The 22089-nt window shown below is 47.4% G+C and overlaps 1 protein-coding gene across 1 annotated transcript in view; it reads left to right on the top strand.

Moving 5' to 3' along the window:
- The first annotated feature begins 7444 nt into the window (after positions 1-7444).
- The window catches only part of GDAP1L1 (ganglioside induced differentiation associated protein 1 like 1), a 43783-nt gene continuing 29138 nt past the window's right edge, over positions 7445-22089 (top strand). Inside the window, exons 1-2 of the mRNA XM_006132229.4 lie at positions 7445-7821; positions 17060-17252. Of these exons, the coding sequence (XP_006132291.2) occupies positions 7525-7821; positions 17060-17252 (490 nt within the window). The 5' untranslated portion in view covers positions 7445-7524. The remainder of the gene's footprint in view (positions 7822-17059; positions 17253-22089) is intronic.

The following is a 22089-nucleotide window of genomic DNA, read 5'->3' on the forward strand; positions in this document are numbered from 1 at the left end:
CTTTGCATTAATAAAAGTTGCACAGATGAGCACTAAAGAAATGCAGCGAGTACTATGTAATATTACTAATGGTGTGAAGATATCTAACATTGGCCTTTACATCCTTTTTTTCTTTATTGGGGCTAAATTCCAGCAGTATATACTCCATAGGGCACCACAAACCAGCCAGTGCACACTGGCCAGTTTCCCCCACCTCCTGGTCTCCTCATTCCCCATTACACACAGCCAAGTTTCCCTCAGACCCCCTGTATTTTCCTGAGCATGCCCACACGCGTTTTCTCACTTTCTCCTTCCCACATCCCTCTTTAAACCACACCACTCAATTTCCCCTTCCTGTGGCTTTCTCCTATTCATACACATGGGCTGTGTCTACACTGGCACCCTTTTCCGTAAAAGGGATGCTAATGAGACACTTCGGAATTGCAAATGCCACGGGGGATTTAAATATCCCCCGCGGCATTTGCATGAACATGGCTGCCGCTTTTTTCTGGCTCAGGGTTTTGCCGGAGAAAAGCGCCAGTCTAGACGGGATCTTGCGGAAAATAAGCCCTTTTCCGGAAGATCCCTTATTCCTACAAAAAAAGTAGGAATAAGGGATCTTGCGGAAAAGGGCTTATTTTCTGCAAGATCCCGTCTAGACTGGCGCTTTTCTCCGGCAAAACCCCGAGCCGGAAAAAAGCGGCAGCCATGTTCATGCAAATGCCGCGGGGGATATTTAAATCCCCCGTGGCATTTGCAATTCCGAAGTGTCTCATTAGCATCCCTTTTACGGAAAAGGGTGCCAGTGTAGACACAGTCATGCAGTTTCCCTCCCTGCAACCTCCCCAATCTGTCTGTTCTTTCCTTCCTGTTGAGTAAATCTGCCACAGGCAATGGTTCTTTAAAAAAAATCAGGATTAATTATTTTAACCCATTCTCCATAAAAGAAAATTTCTCAGCAAAGGCAACCGATAATGTTCATCTCCAGTGAATTCCATGGAGAAGTGTCATCTTCCAAAATGGCTGCCATTTCCTGTTCTGTAGGGGAGTGAGACTCCAGTGAGACTACCAGACTCCAGTGAGACTACCATTATCAGATACCTTCTTGTAAAATGGTGACCACCCGCCACTGAGAGGAGCCCAAGATATTAACAAATCAGTACCATGAAGCATCCTTGTGACATGTTTTCTAGGCTATGTTATTATTTCACTTGAAACTGGTATTTGTTGTCTGTGACCCACAACAAAACAAAACAACCCCTAGCCCCTCCTCCAACTCCATGTACCAGCAGGAGCACTGGGAACTGGCACAGCCATTCCATTTTCCCTGAAAAGGAGATCTTTACTGTCAGTGTTTGGTGAAAGGGACTCCAAGGTCACTTTGGGGACAGTGGCTCCTGCTAGGAACCACAGTGTTGCTTGTATCCTACCATGTACCATTGAGCAATGACTTTGCTGCTGTGAAAGATACGGGAAAGGGCAGGAGCCTAGGCCAACAAGTTGATACTATAGGAATTTGGCATTGAATGTTTAACATTGTAAATGCATCAGATATGAGCAACCTCATAGTAGGGTTGTTAGCACAGCATGGATCAAGTCCTAGCACTATTTGGTATTGGCTTGGGGAGAAGCATAAGAAAGTTGGAACTCAGACACTTCCAAAAAACACCCTAAGGTATCAGGATGTTCTTTGGAGTCTCATTTGAACTATGGAACTTAGCTCTGCAAAACAAGTGGAAATTGCATGAAGTCGTGTTCTCCGATTATTTTTCAGGTGTGGCCTGTGTTCAGTGGAAATAGTTTGCAGACAGGATCTCAGAAAGTTTTAGCACCTCCCAATCCTGGCAGGAAATAACACAAGAATAGCCTCTCTACTGGTGTTTTGGCACTTCCAGAACTGCCTGCAATATCAAGAAGACAATTTTTCATATCTTGACTATTTCAACCTTGCTCACTCATGGCTACCCAGAATAAGATCATTGTCATGGCTTGACTCTCTGATCTCAGTAAGATCAGTCCTTTCTTTGAGTCCCTCCGTTGGTTCTCTCCTTGTCTTTTGCCTATCGACTCACGGTGATGTCAGGCTTTGCCTTTGATCTGCGAACATCTCCTGGCTTTATTGCCCAGCAGTCATCTCTGTTAAACACCTTTACATTTTCTTTCAAACAAACAGTCAGAGGATGTTGTGAAGTTCAAGACTGTAATAGGGTTAAAAAAGAGCTAGATCAATTCATGGATGATAGGTCCATCAATGAGCCTCTGTCACAAGTTGGGAATGGGCAACAGGGGATGGATCACTTGAAGATTCCCTGTTCTGTTAATTTCCTCTGGGGCATCTGGCATTGGTCACTGCCAGAAGACAGGATACTGAGCTATCTGAACCATTGGTCTGACCCAATAGGGCCGTTCTTATGTTCCATATTGCCTGAGGAAAACTCCCAGATATAATTCATAAGCCTCACCTCTGCCATAGTGCCTATGAAACCCTGTTAGCTGGTTGTGACTAGGCAAGTGAGTTGTTACTGCCCATCTTCCCTTTCCTTTGTTTTTTATACTATCTCGTTCTTACTAGCTCCTCCTTTCCTGCTGCTCCTCACTCTTCTTCTAGCTCCAGGTAAAAATCATTACAAAACAGCTACCAAAGCTGGGCCGATGTTCATTTGCTTCATGTTATATCCCCATCCCTTTGCATGGTTTTGGTTGTTCAAGGCAGGGATTGCTACAGCTGTACAATAGGTGCCTGATTCCACTTGTGGCCTTTGGGCACTGCCATAATAGAATCGTTTACTGCTACTAATCCCGATGGATTCCCTCACAGTGTCCCAGCACTTCCTGCCCCAGCTGACTTAGAATGAAAAGAGCTGTGAGACAAAAGCCATCAAATACATTCACTTTCCAGCCTCAGGAATGACTCCTCTGGGGCAAAGAGACAGCCTGGTTCACTAAACTACTTTTCTTTTCAAAGTGGGAGGGATGGATCCCTCTCTCAGAATGGGTTAGACAACACCTGGCAGGAGTGGGTTAGATACCGTTAATCCTGCCCTGGCATCGGGCATGGACTAGACAACCACTTGGGCCCCCTGTTTGAGTCTGTAAGATGCATGTTGGCAAAGACTGGCTCAGATGGAAAAATTGAAGCAGCTGATCCCCACTATTTTTTAAAAATTGAGCCATGGTGCCTGCAATTTGATGCTTTCCATTTCCTCCACAGACCCATAGGCAAGGTGTGTGGGGGAGGGGGAGGAGGGAAGGGGGAGAGCCCAGCTCTGCATTCCCAGAAGGGGGTGGAACCTTGGGCAGAAGTGGCGGGTCTGGGACCAGCTAGCCCTGAGTGCTGCCTGGAGTGTGTCACACCAGCCCCCAGGCAGCCCTTAGTGTTGCCCAGAGCATGGGGTGTGGTGCTTGGGCAGTGATTGAAAGGGCCTGGAGCACCAGGCACTACTGCTGCCATAGTAGCATCAGTAGCGGCTGGGAATCCTGGGGCAATTGCCTCCTTTGTCCCCCATCAGCAAGCCAGCCGGTGGGGTAGGTCTGTTCCCCCCCCCCTTTTACACATGGGGAAACTGAGGACAGGAAAGGGAGGGGCAGGAACTTTCCCAAGGTCATACAATGTCAGTGTCAGAGCCAGGAATAGACCCCAGCAATTCTGCCACTTAGTTCTCTTCTTGGTTTGTTAGGCTACACCCAGTGTGGCCGCAAGCCAAGTACGCACTCCCCAAGGGGTGAAAATCTGCAAAATTTGGAAAACTACAGAGATTGTCATTTTTATTCCTAATGGTACAAGAGTATGAAATCAAATAGCCCACTAGATGGTGCTAGTTGGACAATGATTTTGTCTGAGAGCTTTAGGCTGAGATGCGCTCGCTCCTTATTTTCTCTTGTTCGAAGCCCAAAACAGCCGCGCCACTTGATTATGGCCATTGTCAGTGAGAGTTATTAATATAAAGGGGGCTGGGAAGAGACTTCATGGGCAATGAAAACACCTCTTCTCTAGAGCAGGGGCTGGGAACCTCTTTCGGGTCAGGGCCGCAGACCTGCAGAAAAATCAGTTGGCAGCAGTGCACAAGTGAGACACAGAAGCAAACAAAAAAAACCCCGCACTGGTGTGGCCCCGACTGAGAAGGAGAAAGACGTTCCCCACATTTCCGTAGCACACAAGGGTCTCGGGAAGCCCAGGCTAGTAGATTTTGTGTGCTCCAGGCCTGCCGTGGGATGGCAGGGGGGTTGGAGCGCTAGTGCGGACTCTCTAATGCTTGGGGGAAGCCCTGAGCCATGGGGGACAGAGCCAGGCCTGAGGTCCCCTCCCCCCCAGCTCTAGAGGATAGAGAATGTTAAATCCAAAGGCAGGATGAGCTGGGAGCGGCAGCATTGCCTTTCTTTGCACTGCAAACTGTGCTTCTGGGTAAGCAGCAGATCAGGAGTGCCCAAAGTTTATGACAGAGAGGCCACATCAGCAACTTGCCAGCCACCCAAGGGCAGGACCCGGATTGTACATCTGTATCTGTCATATGGTGGGGCTGCAGGCTGGATCTCTCTTGGCAGTTGAGTAGAAATCGCCCGCTGCTTGAGTTCCCAAGTTATAAACGCCACAGCTGAACAGCTTTTTCTGTTACATCTTCACAGGCTGCACAGAGGCCTCCGGCTACACTTTGCAAGCCCTTGCTGTGGAGAGTGAATCTGAGACTGAGGAGGATAAAGGACACAGTGTCCTGGGGAATTATGACATGAAGGGAAGAGGCTGATTCATTTTCACTCCATTAGCCTCCCACCACCCCACAATAAATGGTTTTGAAGCAAATCTAGCTCCTTTAAAAATCTATTTGTGGATAGCGTTGCCAGATGGTTTCAACAAAAATACCAGACACACCTGACGTTACATCACAATCTACATTACATCTTATTTAGAAAATACCGGACATTTATAATTTTCTCATTTATATTTTTTCAATTTATTTCCCAAACAGAAAGCTCAAATACTGGACTGTCTGGTTCAAAACCGGACACCTGGCAATCCTATTTGTGAAGGCCAGACCCACCTTGCACTGGGGATGTAAATGGTCAACCAGCTAACCAGTAGGGGCGAGCTCCCTCCTCTCCCTCTCCCCCAGCTGGCAGAGAACTCCAGGCTGGCCAGAGCGTACCCTATCTGTGGCAGGAGGCTTGCTTCAGGCTGCCCTCTTCTCTCCCATGTTTAACCAGTTAACCAGTTAAACAGGATTTTACATCCCTACCATGCACACCAGTGTAGCCAATGCCTGTGCAAAATGAATGACGTGGAAGCTCCCATTAAATGCTCTAAAACAGGGGCACAAGTCAACAAATGTCAGTCCCCCTCCAGTGAACCCTCCTCTCAGAGAGTTAGTTCTGTTTTTGTAGCATTAGGGACAAAGTCAGGGGGCTAAAGAAGCTGGAGATGGGTAAGACATATGGGGACCGGGCTCTGAAAATGCCACAGCAACATATGAAGGGCTGTCGTTTTGTGCACTCCACATCCAGCCCTTGTGCACACAAACCAGCATCCGAGGGTGCTGGCACAGTTTGTATAATGGGGGTGCTAAGAGTCATTAAACCAAACAGCAAATCCTGTATAGGATGGAAACCACTTTAAGATGTACCCAGGACTCCTTGTTCCAGCGTCTCTGCCAGCCGCTAGACACAATTAGTTACCTACTTGTAAAACATGCAGATTTCCACAGGTGCCAATCTGCATCAGCACATTCTGTATGTGCATCGTGTGTGGACACAGACTTAGGCTATGTCTAGGCTGGAAAGAAAAGCTGGAAAAAGATACACACATTGTGAAACACAATGTGTGTATCTTTTTCCGCTTTTTTTTCAGAATAGGCTTTTCTGAAATTTGGCCCGTCTACATGGGGCCAAATTTCAGAAAAACCTCTTCTTTTGGAACATCCCTTATTCCTCATGCAATGAGGAATACAGGGATGGCGACAGAATGCGTCTGCTTTTTCGGAAACTGTTCCAAAAAAGCGAACGCGTTCCTTGGATGCGGCAGAGCTTTTCCAGGAGACCTCTCATATCCCGGAAAAGTTCTGCAATGTAGACATAGCCTTAGGGTACGTCTAGACTACATGCCTCTGTCGCCAGAGGCATGTAGATTAGGCTACCAGACATAGGGAAATGAAGCGGCGATTTAAATAATTGCCGCTTCATTTAAATTTACATGGCTGCCGTGCTGAGCCGACAAACAGCTGATCAGCTGTTTGTTGGCTCAGCGCGATAGTCTGGACGCGCAGGTGTCGACATCAAAGGCATTTGTCGACCACCCAGGTATGCCTCCTGGGATGAGGTATACTTGGGTGGTCGACAGATGCCTTTGATGTCGGCAGGGGAGCGTCCAGACTATTGCTCTGAGCCGACAAACAGCTGATCAGCTGTTTGTCGGCTCAGCGCGGCAGCCATGTAAATTTAAATGAAGCAGCGATTATTTAAATCGCCGCTTCATTTTCCTATGTCTGGTAGCCTAATCTACATGCCTCTGGCGACAGAGGCATGTAGTCTAGAAGTACCCTTAGACTCCCCCAGTGACTGAGTTCATCCTCCAGTCAGGACAGGACTCATTTTATTTTCTCTGGCTTTAACCAGTCTAGTCTTCAGTAGGGCTTCCAGCGTGTTTCTTGAGAGACTGTTTCAGTGGCACAGGTGAGAAAGCATGCTGTCAGGAAGCTTTGTGAGATTAAGCTACAGTGAGGCATATAGGCCCTCACTGCCAGACCTGTGTGTTCCTTTATGTGGCCAAAACTATGTGTGAATGTGCACAGCCAATTTGTACCCCTGCATACTGTGAAAGGACTCAGAGTCAAAACAGTTGTACCTACAGAAGGCCCTTAGATGCCCAGCTAATCATTTGCATAAACATTGACTCTGCCTGCCTGCACAATTACAATCGTTGCATCGGAAAGGTGTATTCCCACTTTTGAAAATCTGAGCCCTTTTTCAGTAAATAAAATCATTGTAATCCACAGCTGTGAGCTCTTTGAGCAGGTGCTGCCTGTTTGCTCTGTGCTGCCACAACATCTAGCTGCACCATGGGATCATGGTCGGCCACTGGGACTCGTAGGAGTTGCTGCAATAAAAATGAATGATAATAATTAATGAATAATGAATTGGAACACACACAAACGTGAGCCTATTTGAAGAATCCTTGCTTCTTTGTTCCATACAGAGCTGTGGGAAGGAAAGCACCTGCTGGATATTTTACACAGAGCATTTATTTATGAACCAATTTATTCAATGACTATCAAATATAAAGTGGTCCAAATCTTAGCATTGATTGCAAAGCTATTCCCAATCGGGGGAGGGGGAGGGGGAGGGAGTTTCACGACGACTCCTGAGTTGGGGCAGAGGCAGCAGAGACTGTTTTTGATCTCTTCTGGTGAAATAATGCAAGCCCGGTGTAACATGTTTCTGTGGGAATTCTGACCGGCATGTAAAGGGGTAATGATTTAACACACTCAGTCCCCGTCTTTTGTAAAATCAGACCCGATTCTGCTGCCCTGCATTCCCCAGCCTAATACACAGCGTGTAATGAAATTCAAGTCCACTTGCTCCAGCAGTGATGCTGTTTCCATGAGCCATGTGATGCTTGGATCGAGCAGCTGCTGCTGCTCTCTCCTTCCCCTGTTCTTCCAATCTCAGGCTGTCATGGCGACTCCCAACAATGTTACTCCCACCAACTGCAGCTGGTGGCCCATTTCAGCTCTTGAGAATGATGCAGGGAAATCTGCGGAGGTTGAGGACAGCCAGGACCCGGCAGACCTCGCTCTCAGATCCAAGGACAGGCTGGTTTTGTATCACTGGACCCAGTCCTTCAGCTCCCAAAAGGTAAATGCTCTGCTGGATTCCCAGGGAAGAATCACCTCCAACATCCAGGGCATATCCCTGCCTGGGAAGAATGGCTTGGATGGGTGCTTTGTAGGTTGAGCAGCTTGGCTATTCTTCAGGGATGGAAAAGGGAGCAGGATGTCTAAATATTGGTGTGTGTCATGCCTGCATTTTTGCATTTTGACAGAATCTGTTTGGGAGGCAGGAGGGGGAGTCACTGTCGTTCTGCCTTTGATTTGGGATCACATTTTGTGCGGGGAGATGTTTCTGATTTAGCTGCCTGCTTTGTGTAACACCTGCATCTCACATGAGAGGGAGAAGTGCAGACAAAGGCAAATGCACTGAAATCTTGCTAGCTAGGACTACCCTGGTGGGGAGGGAGGAGACGATAGCCACACGTACGATGGTCACTTTTTCGCTTCTATAGATCTTAGTACAGAATCTATCCATGGAGTTGAATAGAGGGCTCAGGACTGTGCCAAACAATGCATTTGCTCCTGATGCAGCAGCAATGCTATTGAAATCCTGTTCCCTTGGCTCTCTGAGTCTCTGCAGGGTTGCCAGGCCTGGCTTTGGGTAACAAATACTAATCAATCCGATTCTCTAGTCAATAGTGGATGTTCTATTCTAGAGCTTGGGATTGCAGCTGCTGTTCCAGAAACCTGCCCTGATTTTCATAATCACAAACAGTCGCGGCTGTTCTCCTTACATTCATTATATATGGGAGCTGAATTATTCATAGCAGAGAAGGTGAACCTAAAGTTTTCAAGATGCCAGGGCCCTGGGTTTTGTGTGAGAGCAGAATGTTCTCCCTTCACCCAAAGCACATTCAGAGTTGGGGGAGGGGGACTTCTGTGTGTGCACAGAGAAATTCTAGGGCACACGGTGCAGCGGGATGTCTACAAATGTTCACCCTTTCTTCCCACTCTTCCTCTTGTGATGGGTGACTAAGGTGCATATTTTGCATGAGCACAGATGAGTTTTTAGGGTGAACAGTCTTTCTTCCCCTTTCTTTCCATCCATGTGGTGCAATGTCCCTTTTGGGGAGTTGCTAGTTGTACCCTTATCTAGTACTTTTCTCATTTGCCTCCCAACACTGGGAGAGAAACTGTTAACTAGCCACTCACACAGGATTTTCTACAGCCAATCCGGGGCTAGCCCTACCTCTGCCAAAACTGGTGGGACTCCATGAATGCTGCGTGGTACCTTTAAAGTCACAGAGCAAAATTTCATACGATGGATTGAAATCCCAATTTGATTTTTTAAAAGTTACTTGCAAAATAGCACCCTGGAAACAGTTCCCAGTAACTAGGGATTAACTAGCAAGACAGCCTGCTAACTCTTACAGAGCAGAGTAATGTACATGGAAGTGTAATGGACACAGCATGCTGGAGAAAGATGATCCATGCCAGATATTGAAATATGCCTCAGACCCTCTTTCTTATAGGAAATTTCCAGGTGTTGTTAAAAGTCCTCTAGGAGTAAAGCTGTTTCCAATTCCTGGTCTCCCTGACAAATTACAGACCCACCACCTTCCTGCCAGGGTTGTTGAATATTGACTATTACAGTGGAATTCTAGGGGTGGGGAACATCTGTTGAACCTTCACTGTTGCAAAATAGGCTTTTAATTTGAACAGGCTTTTCTTGTAATCAAGGTGTCTGGAACAATAAAAAAAACCTTCACATTTCTGGGCAGACAGATGCTGGATGGTAGAAGTACCCCCAAGGCGCTGCCTGGCCACCTGCTGTAGCCCCCATTCCAGGTCTTTGTTGTAGGTTTGGGCAGAGCCTCCTCATTCAGCACCATGGCCAGAGAAGAAGTCAGATTCCTGTCACCTGCCAGAAACAAGCTGACCGTGTTGAGGAGGGAAGCAGGGTAACCTGCACTAGCCAAACAACCAGATTCATGCCTGTGTAGCCCAGCTGGGTCAGTTACTCCAGTATAAATTCAGCCCGGTGACGTTCTTCCATTTAGTGATGTTCCCCCTCAGAATCCAGGGGTAAGTGTTTGGTCAATGCCAACACTCCTCTTGACTCCAGTGGGGCCTGGGTTTCGCCCTCGGTCTTCAGGATTCACGTGTATTGTTGGTGGCTCTCATACAGCTGTGTGCATCTGGGACCCAGGCCTGTGATTTCTTTTTAAGAAATAGTCAAGTGAAGTAAGGGAGCTGGATCCAGTGGCAGAACCTTGCAGGCTCCGAGAGGCAGTTTTTCAGAGGCTGCCTTGGAGATTCAGGGGACTGCTTTGCTTAGGAAACCCTTCACAGCTTGGTTATCAGTTTAAATCCAGCCCAAATCAGTTGGGATGAAAGTATTTATTCCAATATTTGACCACCCTGACAGTTAGGAATTTTTTCCTAATGTCCAATCTAAACCTCCCCTGCTGCACTTTAAGCCCATTACTCCTTGTCCTGTCCTCAGAAACCAAGAGGAACAAATTTTCTCCTCTCTGGAGATATTTAAGAACAGGTTAGATAGACATCTGTCAGGGATGGTGTAGACGGAGCTTGGTCCTGCCTTGAGGGCGGGGGGCTGGACTCGATGACCTCTCGAGGTCCCTTCCAGTCCTATTATTCTATGATTCTAATTACCTTCTGACAGCTCTTTGTTTTCTCTTGCAGGGAAGGGATTGGTGGGTCTTAATTCCTAGCAGATCAGGTTTCCAGGTGATAAAAATCACCATAGCAACTGGTATGAAGCCCCTCCTTCTTGGCAGCCTCCTCAGCTGAGAGGTCAAGCATTGAATGAGCCTGATGCAATGATTTAGGCCCTTTGCCCGAGATGCAGCTCCTGTAGTCAGGGTCGAGCTACACCGATGGAGGGTGCTATGTGGGGAAAGCTGCTCTGCTGCTGTGCTTGCTGTACGTGTTTGGTGAATAGATGATATCTGTCTCCTGGGCTGTCGAGCTTGCTGCTTCCATCAGAACCCAAATGGTTGTTTTTTAGGAAGAGGCTTGTCCCTGCACACTAATGCTTATTATCACAGGAATTGTCTTCCACTCTGGCCTCTGAAATGGACTTTGAGCTGGCAATGGCTCTCTGTTAGCTTGTGTGGAAGCCTCTTCCACATATAGGGAGGAAGCATGGTCTAGTGGTTACAGGACAACTCTGGGAGTAGAATCCTTACATTCCATTTCTGGTTTTGACACATTCACCATGTGACCTTGGGCGCGTCACTTCCCCCCTTCATGAATCCTCAACTCCCCATCTGGAAAACAAGGATAATCGTCTCACTCACCTACCTCATGGGGGAGGGCAGTGAGATGTAATTCCTCAATGTTTGGAGAGCCTGGGTTTGCAGGTGCTATAGAAACACAAAGCACCTGGGGGCTATTGGCAGGTAGCGCTGGGGAGCAGTTAAATGGCTGTGCCAGAGACGTAGTGGGCAGAGCTGGCATCACACCAGACAGTCCCTGCTGTTCATGCATGCTGGCCCCTGCTGTGCACTCTGCTTCTCTTGTCAGTGCCTAGGTCATTCTTAAGGGCTCGGTGATTAGGAAAGGGGAATGGAGCAATTGTCCTCGGTCGCAGGTCAGTCCCTTCTGGGGTTTAATTCCCTCTCAGCAACATGGGGCAGAGAGAGAGGGAGAGAGTGCGTCTGACAACAAGGGGCACAGGCTTTTACTTGTTTTATGTTAAAAAGAAAAATTAAAGTGTCGAGCTCATCAATAATTAATTGTTGGTTCTGCTACTTGAAGGTTCTAATTAAAAATACTGGTTGTGTAAAGGTTTGGTTTCAGCATAAGAAAACAATTGTTTGTTTTTAATTCAAAAGTTGTGTTAAGTGTCACATTAGAGTGCCCTATTTAAGTCATGATGCTGAACATTTTCAAAATCTGCATATCTAAAATTAAACTCCTAAATTCACATTTCAGATCCTGAGCACCACACAACTCTTCTGGCAGTCATTGGAGAGTTGTGACTGTTCAGCACCTTTGAAAATTGGGACTTTAAATATGAGCTTGAGGGGTTTAACACTGAACACATGGAATGTTTACAATGGTGGTTCTTGCACAAGAACATCTTGCACAAGTGTTCTTGTGCAAGAACTCTTGCGCACGAACATATCTACACTGCCATGTGCATTTGCGCAAGAGCATCCATGGCAGTGTGGACGCTCTCTTGCACAAGAAAGCTCTGATGACCATTTTAGCCATAGGGGTTTCTTGTGCAAGAAACCCCTGCCACATGTCCACACTGCCATCTTGCACAAGAGCTCTTGCACAAGAGAGCTTACACTTGTTAGAAAAGAGCATAGCTCTTGCACAAGAAGCCCTCTCTTACCATGCTTTACTGTAAATCTTCTTGCACAAGAGCGGGCGGGGAGTGTGGATGCTCTGCGGAAAAACGGCCGTTCTTGCACAAGAACCCGACAGTGTAGACATTGCCATGGAGTTGAAACTGTTGGCCAGTGTATTTTATATACTTTATACTTTGCCCTGTCCTAATGTTTTCCATGTGAGGATATGGAAGCACTTTGCAAATGTTACTAATTCATCCTCAAATCTTCCTGCCCCTGTGTGATGGGCATCATTGTTCCAGCTTTACAAATCGGGAAACTGAGGCACAGAGGCTTACTGATTTACCCAAGTTCACACAGAAAGTCTGTGGCAGAGTCAGGAACACAACTCTCATCTTTCAACCCCATGTCACAGACTACCTATCACCCCCAAAGTTGCATTTATTTCGAATAAGTACGTAAGAACATAAGAATGTCCATATTGGGTCGGGCTAAAGGTCCATCCAGCCCAGCATCCTGTCCTCCAGCAGTGGCCAATGCCAGATGCTCCAGAGGGAGTAAACAGAACAGGGAATCATCACGTGATCCCTCTCCTGTCATTCATTTCCAGCCTCTGACAAACAGAGATTAGGGATACCATTCCTACCCATCCTGGCCAATAGCCATTGATGGACCTAAACTCCATGAATTTATCTAGTTCTTTTTTGAACCCTGTTAAAGTCCTAGTCTTCACAACATCCTCTGTCAAGGAGTTCCACAGGTTAACTGTGCACTGTGTGAAGAAAAACTTCCTTTTGTTTGTTTTAAACCTGCTACCTATTCATTTCATTTGGTGACTTCTTGTTCTTATGTTATGGGAGCAAGTAAATAACACTTTATTCTTTATTCACTTTTTTAACACCAGTCATGATTTTATAGACCTCTATCTTATCCCCCCTTAGTCTCCTCTTTTTTAAGCTGAAAAGTCCAAATCTTTTTAATCTCTTTTCATATGGGACCCATTCCAAACCACTAATCCTTTTTGTTGCCCTTCTCTGAACCTTTTCCAATGCCAATATATCTTTTTTGAGATGAGGTGACCACATTTGTGCGCAGTATTTAAGATGTGGGCGAACCATAGATTTATGTAGAGACAATAAGATGTTCTGTCTTATTCTCTATCCCTTACATTCTGTTAGCTTTTTTGACAGCCGCTGCACACTGAGGCTTTGTCTACACTAAGCACTTTGCCGGACAAGGCAATGCAAATGAAGTGCAGATTAGCATTTTGTCACACTTCATTTGAATAATTTATTCCACTCCATTTTTGTGCTAGGAATTTTTGCGCAAAAACAAGCAGTGTGGCCGTGTCTGTTTTACACAAAAACCCTGGCAGAGGCATAAGGATCTTGCACAAAAAGGGGTTTTTGCACAAAAAGGAAACATCCACACTGCTTGTTTTTGCACAAAACCCCCTTGTGCAAAAACGGCTCGGAATAAATTATGCAAATGAAGTGCAACAAAATGCTAATCTGCACTTCATTTGCATTGCCTTTTCCAGCAAAGTGCATAGTGTAGCCCTAGCCTGAGTGGAAGTTTTCAGAGAAATATCCACAATGAATGCAAGATCTCTCTCTTGAGTAGTTGTAGCTAAATTAGTCCCCATCATAGCGTATGTACAGTTGGGATTATTTTTTCCAATGTGCATTACTTTACATTTATCAACATCAAATTTCATGTGCCATTTTGTTGCCCAATCACTTAGTTCTGGGAAGATCTTTTTGAATCTCTTCATAGTCTGCTTTGTTCTTCACTATCTTGAGCAGTTTAGTGTTATCTGCAAATTTTGCCACCTCACCTTTTATCCCTTTCGCCAGATCATTTATAAATAGGTTGAATAGGTTGGGTCCCAGTAGGGACTCTTGGGGAACCCCACTCATTACCTCTCTCCATTCTGAAACTTTACCATTTATTCCTACCCCTTGTTTCCTGTCTTTTAACCAGTTACCAGTCCACGGGAGGACCTTCCCTCTTATCCCATGACAACTTACTTTGCTTAAGAGCCTTTTATGAGGGACATTGTCCTACCCAATCCTGGCTAATAGCCATTGATGGACCTAACTTCCATGAATTTATCTAGTTTATGTTGAACCCTGTTCAACCTCACCTCCTGGTACTAATACCATGCATCAGGGCAATTCATCCAGTGCCTGATATAAATGTAACTGGTTCGTGGTCCATGTGCTTGGTGCAAGTCTTGGTGCAACTTTGTATGTGAGGCTGCAAGTGAAATAGGTCTGGGTCTGGATGCCTCTAAAAGAGCTGGGTGGGCAGTGGGATGGGCCAAGCTTTGGTTGCTGACACACCAGCCTCCTTGAGGTTCTCTACCGTCAGAATGAGGCCTTGGTGCAGCCTACTGCCTACCTCCCATTGAGCTGTGCACAGTTCCACCTGCGTGATGCGGGTACTGCTCCCTGCTGTGGCCATCAATTCTGTAGCAGCCCAAAGTCTCTGGCAGGTTAGCGCACATGCAGCTGAACAGGAGACAGTAGACACTGCCAAGGTCCTAGACTGGACATTTGGTGCAGCTGCCCAAAGAGGCTGGAAGGCTCATTGGTCTAACCCCTAAGGTCCCCCTAAGCCTGGTACCCAAAAGCCTTGCAAAGGACGAGATACAAATGTGAGGGATGCGTAGGTGGGGAACCAGCGTACAAAAGACAATGGCCTGGCCTGTGCCCTGCGGCTGACAGCACACAGAACAGCTCAGGACAGGGAGTGCAAAGGTGCTTGTAGCCACCTCGGTGTCCCACGATACTCCAGAGTCAGGTGTGTTTTGGGCTGGATCCCTGGGTTTAGAGCAGTTTGGCACGTGAAGCTGGGGCCTGGGGCCAATACAGGAAGAATTTGGAAGCCTCCCTAAATGAAATCCAGTGTGTGGCCAATAGCAATGTGTGTGCAACAGCTGGGTAGACCAGAGCAATACAGTCCCGCAAGGTGCCTCCCGTGGCCCAAAGAGAGGCATTTGAACTGTACTAGGTATGGTAGGTTCTCTCTCTGGAAGCTTTAGGAAGATTTCTGGAGGTGACTGTGCTCCTCATGACATGAGTGAGACTGCTGGGCAGTGTGGGTAGTATAGAAATGTGCAGTATGTCTTGTCTCAGCAGATCCAGTGTTGGGAGGGAGCATGGACTAGATTGGCTGATCAAAACACCTCGCTGACAGTGCAACGGATAATCGGGTGACAAAACCACAAATCCAATCACACAGAAGCTTAAAGACTTTCTAAGCACTGAATGCCCTTTACCGGCTGATAGTGATAAAGGCAGGACATAGCCTGGGCTAAAGCACCAAGATCTGATTAGTCCAAACCTTTTTGTCCAAGAAGGCTTGCAAGCAGTGCACAGCTGAATGTCAGCAAGATGCTTTGTGTCAAGACACACGGAATCTGCCATCCTCACAGAGACACACAAAGAAATGTGTGCACTCACAGAGACAAGCCCTGTTACGCACACACATGCACACACTCAAATAGCCAGACTCACAAACACCCACAAACGCACGACATTTTGCTGAAAAAAACAGAATACAAAAATAACCTGGCACACAATAAATGGATTTAAAAGAGCCAACTGAGAGGCCTCAAAATATAATTGTCAACAGGGAACTGTAACCCAGCGGGTGTGTTTCCAGTGAGGTTTCACAGGGATCCATTTTTTTGGTCCTATTCTATTTAACATGTTTATCAAAGACTTGGAAGAAAACTTAAAAGCATCCAAACTCAGTAGTCTTGGCTCCCAGTTTCCTGCTCTACTCATGTAGCTGGAGCACTCAAGAAGCCAGACCCTTCTATCATGCAAAGTGCCTCTAGCAATGAGGGCCATGCGAAGGGAAAGGGAGAAGATACAGTCTAAGAGGGACCTTTATGCTGTACAGCATCTTCATACAAAGCAATCACCCAAAATACTTCCGAGGGATAAATCAGAGTCGGGGTGGGCAGAGGAAAAGGAGGACAGCGATACAGAGTTGAGGTGGAGAGATGGTTGGGGACTATCTCACAGGGCAGTGGCGTACAAGGCTCTCTCACAGCATGGAGGGATAGAGAAAGCTAGTGAGTGCCAGGAGCCTCGGTGATTTGTAAGGGAGGTGTCCGACATCACCTCGGGCTGCCCTGACATAGGTTTGCAAGCTGTGTACTGTGGGGCGTCACTGAGTCATTGTGATGAAACATAATGACACAACAGGGACCCCAGGCTGAGACGAATCCTGTCTCTGATCTGCCCACGATGCCAGCTGCCATCACACACCTGTTACCTTTTCAAACAAGCATCTTTGCACTTTCTCCCACCTGCCCCTCATGCCAGGGAGTAGCTCCCCCATAAACCTCCACAGAACCAACTTCTTATCCACCTTGCAGCTCTCCTGCCCCACCAGTCCTACAAAACCCTTGACAATGGCCAGGCTGCTGGGGTGCCGAGACCACTGCCTACCATACTGATCAATATGGTCTCATTGTTTCCTTATGTTCCCCCGTTAGTCTGTGTTCATCCATTTTCTGGCCTTATGCTTCGTCTGGAAGCTTTTTGGGGACGGACAGTCTGCTTATTCTGTGGTGTATAGTGCCCAGCACAACCAGGCCCTGCTCCCTTATTGGTGGTCCTAGAAATTAAGATAATACACGTAATAAAAAGCTTCTGTGGCTCTCTCAGTAATAAAATATCTCCTCGGCCTTTTACCTCCTCTGTAGCTGCTGGGAGAGATGCCAGAAGCTGGGATGTTGGGCTCAGGCCTCCTCCTGATGTCCTACTACATAATACATGTCAGGTGACCTGGGGAATAATCCCAGGCCTGTTGGTAAAAGGAGCTCCAAGCAGCCCTGAGGACTCTACAAGGCAGCACAGGACCCCATAGAACCACAGATGGTTGAGCATCACTGTCCTCTAGACTCTGTGGATATAGGAGACGATATGTAGAGCCCAGTGGGCAGCAATGAGACTTCTCTGCTTTTCCTTCCTGCTCTAGGTCCGCCTGGTCATCGCTGAGAAGGGGCTGCCGTGTGAGGAACGGGATGTCAGCATGCCCCTGACGGAGCACAAAGAGCCTTGGTTCATGCGTCTCAACTTAGGGGAGGAGGTGCCCGTGATTATCCATGGAGACAACATCATCAGCGACTACAACCAGATCATCGACTATATAGAGAAGAACTTCACAGGAGGTAATGAGGGGTGAAACAAAATCCATCATCAAAAAAGGGCTTTGTTAGAAAAGTGGGTTTTGGACATGGTTGGTGAAAAGTGTCCGCTCTTGATGGAAAATGCCAGCTTTTCTCTGGTCACCAGACATTCCAAAACCAAAATGGTTTCAGCCTAAACTGAAAACTTACAACCGAAAACCAAGCGTTTCAACCTGGAAACGTCACCACAGTGCCTCATGGGAGCTGTAGTTCATGCCCCCTTTGTCCCCATTCTCCGTTATGAGCCAGGCTCCACAACTGGACTACATCTCCCATGATGGACCACAGTCAAGGGTGACTCCAATAATGCATTGCAGCAGCCCAGCAAGAGATGCACCGTGGTGTGTTCTTTTGCTGCACTGCCACAAAGCATTATGTAGTTCATGCCTCTCATCTCCCCCTTCTCCTTTATGAGCCAGGCTCCCCGGCAAGACTACCGTTTTCATCTCTGCTTTGAATTTTGGGTAGCGCTTCAGGACCCTTCACCCATCCCCAGCTGTGACAACTCAATTATTTCTATGTATCCTCATTCTGAGGGGTCATGTGCAGAGACGGGATAAAACTGGAATCACTTATTCCACTTTCCCACAACAGCCTTTACGAGTGTAGATAAAAAGAGGCCTGGCTCTGAACCAGCCGTGCCCAGTAAAGTTTGGCAAAATCAATGTGAGTTGTGGTTTTCATTCAGCCTCTGTTTAGACCTAATAATCCCGCAGAATTTTGCCACCTGGTGGGATGTTGCATGGACTGATCTAGCAGTTTCATAGCCAACTAAAAGCAGCTTGCTCTAGTGCCCTGGCCAGTAGCACCAGGCTCTGACCTGTCTCTCCCTTAGGTGTGCCTGGGAAGGACTCTGTGAGGCTTTTAGTGCACTGGGGCGAGGCTGGTGAGTGACTGCAGTTGGAGGACAGGTTGGTAAATGGCCAGTTCGGAGGAAACAAAAGGGGATGGCAGGTGTAACAGAGGGCGGGAGGGGAGGCATTAATATTTGGGCTACATGAACGCAGTGCTAAGGAGCAGCATGGAATTGCCAGCCCTGGGGAGGGCATCCCTTTATTTATCCAAAGCAGATGCAGATCTGTCAGTGGCACAGGGAACTCCCCTGCCCTGGCGCCTCACCCTAGAGGTGCCCTGAGAAAGGGTCCCACTTTCTCTGCGGAGGCAATGGCTCTCCAGTGCTTTCCTGAGCTCCCTTCATTAGAGCAGAACTGGCCAGTTCAGGGCTATCAGACGGGGAGGAGCAAGTGGGGAGACTTCAGAGGCTTAGGAGAGAGTTTTAACTGTGTCATCATGAGACTCATTGCAAAGCCTGTCACGTTAGGAATGGAGAGAGTTTAAAACCATCTTAAAATAGATTCCAAAACAGGGGAGACTTGGCAGATCAGCTTCCTCTCCTCGACTCCAGCGCTCCCTCCCCTCGCTGCACCTTGACTCCGGCGCTCCCTCCCCCATACTGCTCCTCGACTCCAGCGCTCCCGCTCCCGCCCCTCACTGCTCAGAGAAGCTCAATCAGAGGCTTCTTTTTTTAGCTTTGTTGAACAAGCTGGTCTCTGCTTCATCCCCAATGTTTCAATAACCACGTGTTAAACAAAGCCCAGGAGCTCCAGCCACCAAGCCTCCTTGCTTCCCAGAGGTTTCTGCTCTCGGAGCAGGCCAGGACCTAGTCTATGTTCAGTTTGTTTCTTTTCAGGTACTCGGCTCAGCAAGTCATATTCTGTTCTCTCAATTCAGCTCCACTAATTTATAGTCCCCAGTCAGCCCCCCTTTACGCATGGGACATTGCCTCCATTAGGGATAGACACACACATAGGCACGGGAACTAGAGTGTGGGGTGTGTATGTGTATGCTCCAGCACCCCTGGGCTCCCAGCTGCTGCTCTGCATGCTGGGGGCTCTGCTGCCAGCCCTGTGCTTGGGGTCCTGATGGCCAGTCCCACACACCTGGGCTTTGCTCCTGGCCTAAGCTGGGGGTGGGAGGTGGACAGTGGCAAGCAAGCTGGTTTTCAGCTCCCACACCCTTTAAAATAGGGCTACTCAACACGCAGCCTGTGGGCCTCATGCAGCCCATGGCCCGTTTGTTTGTGGCTCACGGTGTGGCTGGGGTTTACGTGGAGTTCAGCACATGGCCCATAGGTGGGAGCCAAAACAAAAAAATAGTCAATATAACGGTCTTCTGTTAATATAGTTTTAGTAGTTAAATTCCTGGCCTTTCATTGCTCATTAAAAGTGCTGTTGTATGGGTGGAAATCAGGTAAATGTTGCATTTTATTAATATCAGCAGAACTGACTTAAATGGGGCCTGTGTGTTGTGTCGTCTTGCCTTAATCTTTGCATTCATGCCTGTCCGTGTGAAAGAATCTGTTTGCATATATTCGCATGCATATGCAACGACACTTAAGTTGCGGCCCTCGGCATGTACTGTGAGTATCATTGTGGCCCCCGGCGCTTCCAGTATCGAGTAGCCCTGCTTTAAAATGTTCCTATGTTCCTGCACACATATAAATGAAGGAAGAAGATGCACATGTGATGGCTTCCTGTCACCAGCAAAAGGCATTGGCCAAGCCAGTGATATGGAACAGTTTTAGAGTGAGGAAAATTACAGCTCTGTCTTCTGGATGCCTCAGGCAAGGGCGAGGAGGAGTGAGTGAGCAAGCACTTTTCCTTCAACTCTGGTGATATTACCAACCTGGCTTTTCAGAATGAAAGCACCTTTGTGGGCTGAGGCTGCACAGGCATTGCCTTTCCCCACCACTACCTAGTTTGCAAGTGCTAGTTTTAGCTTTTATGTCTCTGTAAATCTTCCACTCAATGTGTAAGGTGCCTCACCACTGCAGCCACTGTAATAAAAACCACCACCACCTGTCCAAGGAGCTGTGCTAGATTTGGAATCTTTCTCCCACCCCCTTGAAAAGTTCTGGCAACGCAAAAATGCTTCATTTTCATAGAAATTTTTCTGCCGAATTTCTAGCTCTTCCTCCAATGTCAGGCTTTTGAGGCTGATGCAGAAGAGACCAATCACTCACCCCATAAAAATGTTTTGACCCTGGAAGTGTTCTTAATACTGAAGATAAATATTGACTTTGTTTTGTCAAAAGGCTTCGTTTTGTCAAAAGGCTTGGAGCAGAGCCTAGGTTGCTTACCAGCAATACCCCAGGAGGCCACCACATAACATGGCGTCAGCAGCTACCAGCTCAAAGAGGTGGCATTTGTTCAGCAAGCAGCAGGGAGAACAGGTGCCGTTCCAGTGAGCTAATGCCTCTGATCAGCTGAAGGAAAGGAGTCCGCTGCCAGAGCGGCTGCATTTCAGCATGGTCACAGAATAGCTTTGCCTAAAGGGCTGGCTACTCTGAATGCGTTGGGCTCCAGCCCAGGAAGCCTTGGTGTGGCCTGATCAGAAGCTGGCCGGGAGCCAAGCAGAAGCAGCATGCACTCTAGGGATTCTGTATTAGTATTACTTCATTCCATCGGTGGCTGTTCTCAAATGAAAAGTCCCACTTTGTGGCTGGGATCCAGGCCCTTGTACTTGATGACGGGGCGGCATGAAGGGGAACGGCAAACTAGCAGCCCCATGAGGGACATTGGCTCAAATGTGATATTTAGAAGCTGCACCAATCTCTCAGTCTAGAAAATTCAGGCTTTTAGTTTGATAGAATCCCAGATAGTAGCAATGGAGATGCCTCGCTTGGCTCCCATCAGTTCATCCCGGGACAAGCCCTTCCATTGCTGCTGATAGCACTTTACTGTCTCACCTCAGGGGAGGTGATGAGGTTTAACTAGGTTCTGCACATAGGGTTGCGAGATGCTTTCAACAAAAATCCCAAACGTGGCAAATTTGGTTGAGAAAAATAACAAAAACCCACAACCCGGGAAACCAAAGTTGTTGAGCAAAAAAACCCCAAACCATCGCTGCAGCTTTAAATGGCCCCGTGCTCCTCACTCCCCCGCCCCCACCAGACGCAGCAGGGGAAAACCGTCCCTGCTGGGCTTCCAGCTGAGGGAAACAGGAAATATCGGACATTTCACGTCTGGTATTTTCTGTTTTTTTTAATCGGACAGGGGATCCAAATACTGAACTGTCTGGGTGAAAACCGGACACTTGGCAACCCTATCTGCACAGGACTTGAAGATGCAGAGCACTGCATGCCGTCTACCAGGGATTAGTTCCCTCCTTCCTTCTTAACAGTGTGCACCATGGCTAGAGCTTTGACCCAAAGCCTGGGGCTCAAGAGCTTGCTCAAGTACAGGCCAAATAAAACCAGAATGAGGCATTGTGGTTGGACTCTGTTCTTGGTGCAAGGAAATGGAAAACCTGGGCTAGTGGTTGATTTCCACCAATCACAGCTAGGAAGAAATCCGTTGTTCTCCTGAGGGATTTCTTTAAATCCTTTGTGATATTTTTGGGCCACAGTTTTCACTGAGTTTCTAGGTAGCATCTACAAAATCCTCTTACACATTCAACACTCTGTGTTAGTGGCACAAAGCCATTCAGATGGCACAGTCAGCTTTCGGATGGAAAAGGCAGGCCCAGTCCCAGACCTTTACTTCACTCTTGAACCTCCTGGAAGTAGGAGTATTAAGGTTTGCAACACTGAAGCCAGCGCTGTCGATTCACTAGTAGTATGTCCAAATGAAGGGTTACTCTGTGGGTATGGGCAACTGCTCTGTGGCAAACTGTACCTTGTCAGTGAAAACACAGTTCAGTCAGATCCTGCAGCACTCTTGTGAGTAAGTCCTATTGACATGAGAGGAGGCTGCACATCACTGGAAGGACTGTCAGCTCGGGTCCCCAATTAAGGTGCAATATGAGCCAATGTCTACAA

The sequence above is a fragment of the Pelodiscus sinensis genome, chromosome 18, assembly GCF_049634645.1.
Source record: "Pelodiscus sinensis isolate JC-2024 chromosome 18, ASM4963464v1, whole genome shotgun sequence".
NCBI lineage: Eukaryota > Metazoa > Chordata > Testudines > Trionychidae > Pelodiscus > Pelodiscus sinensis.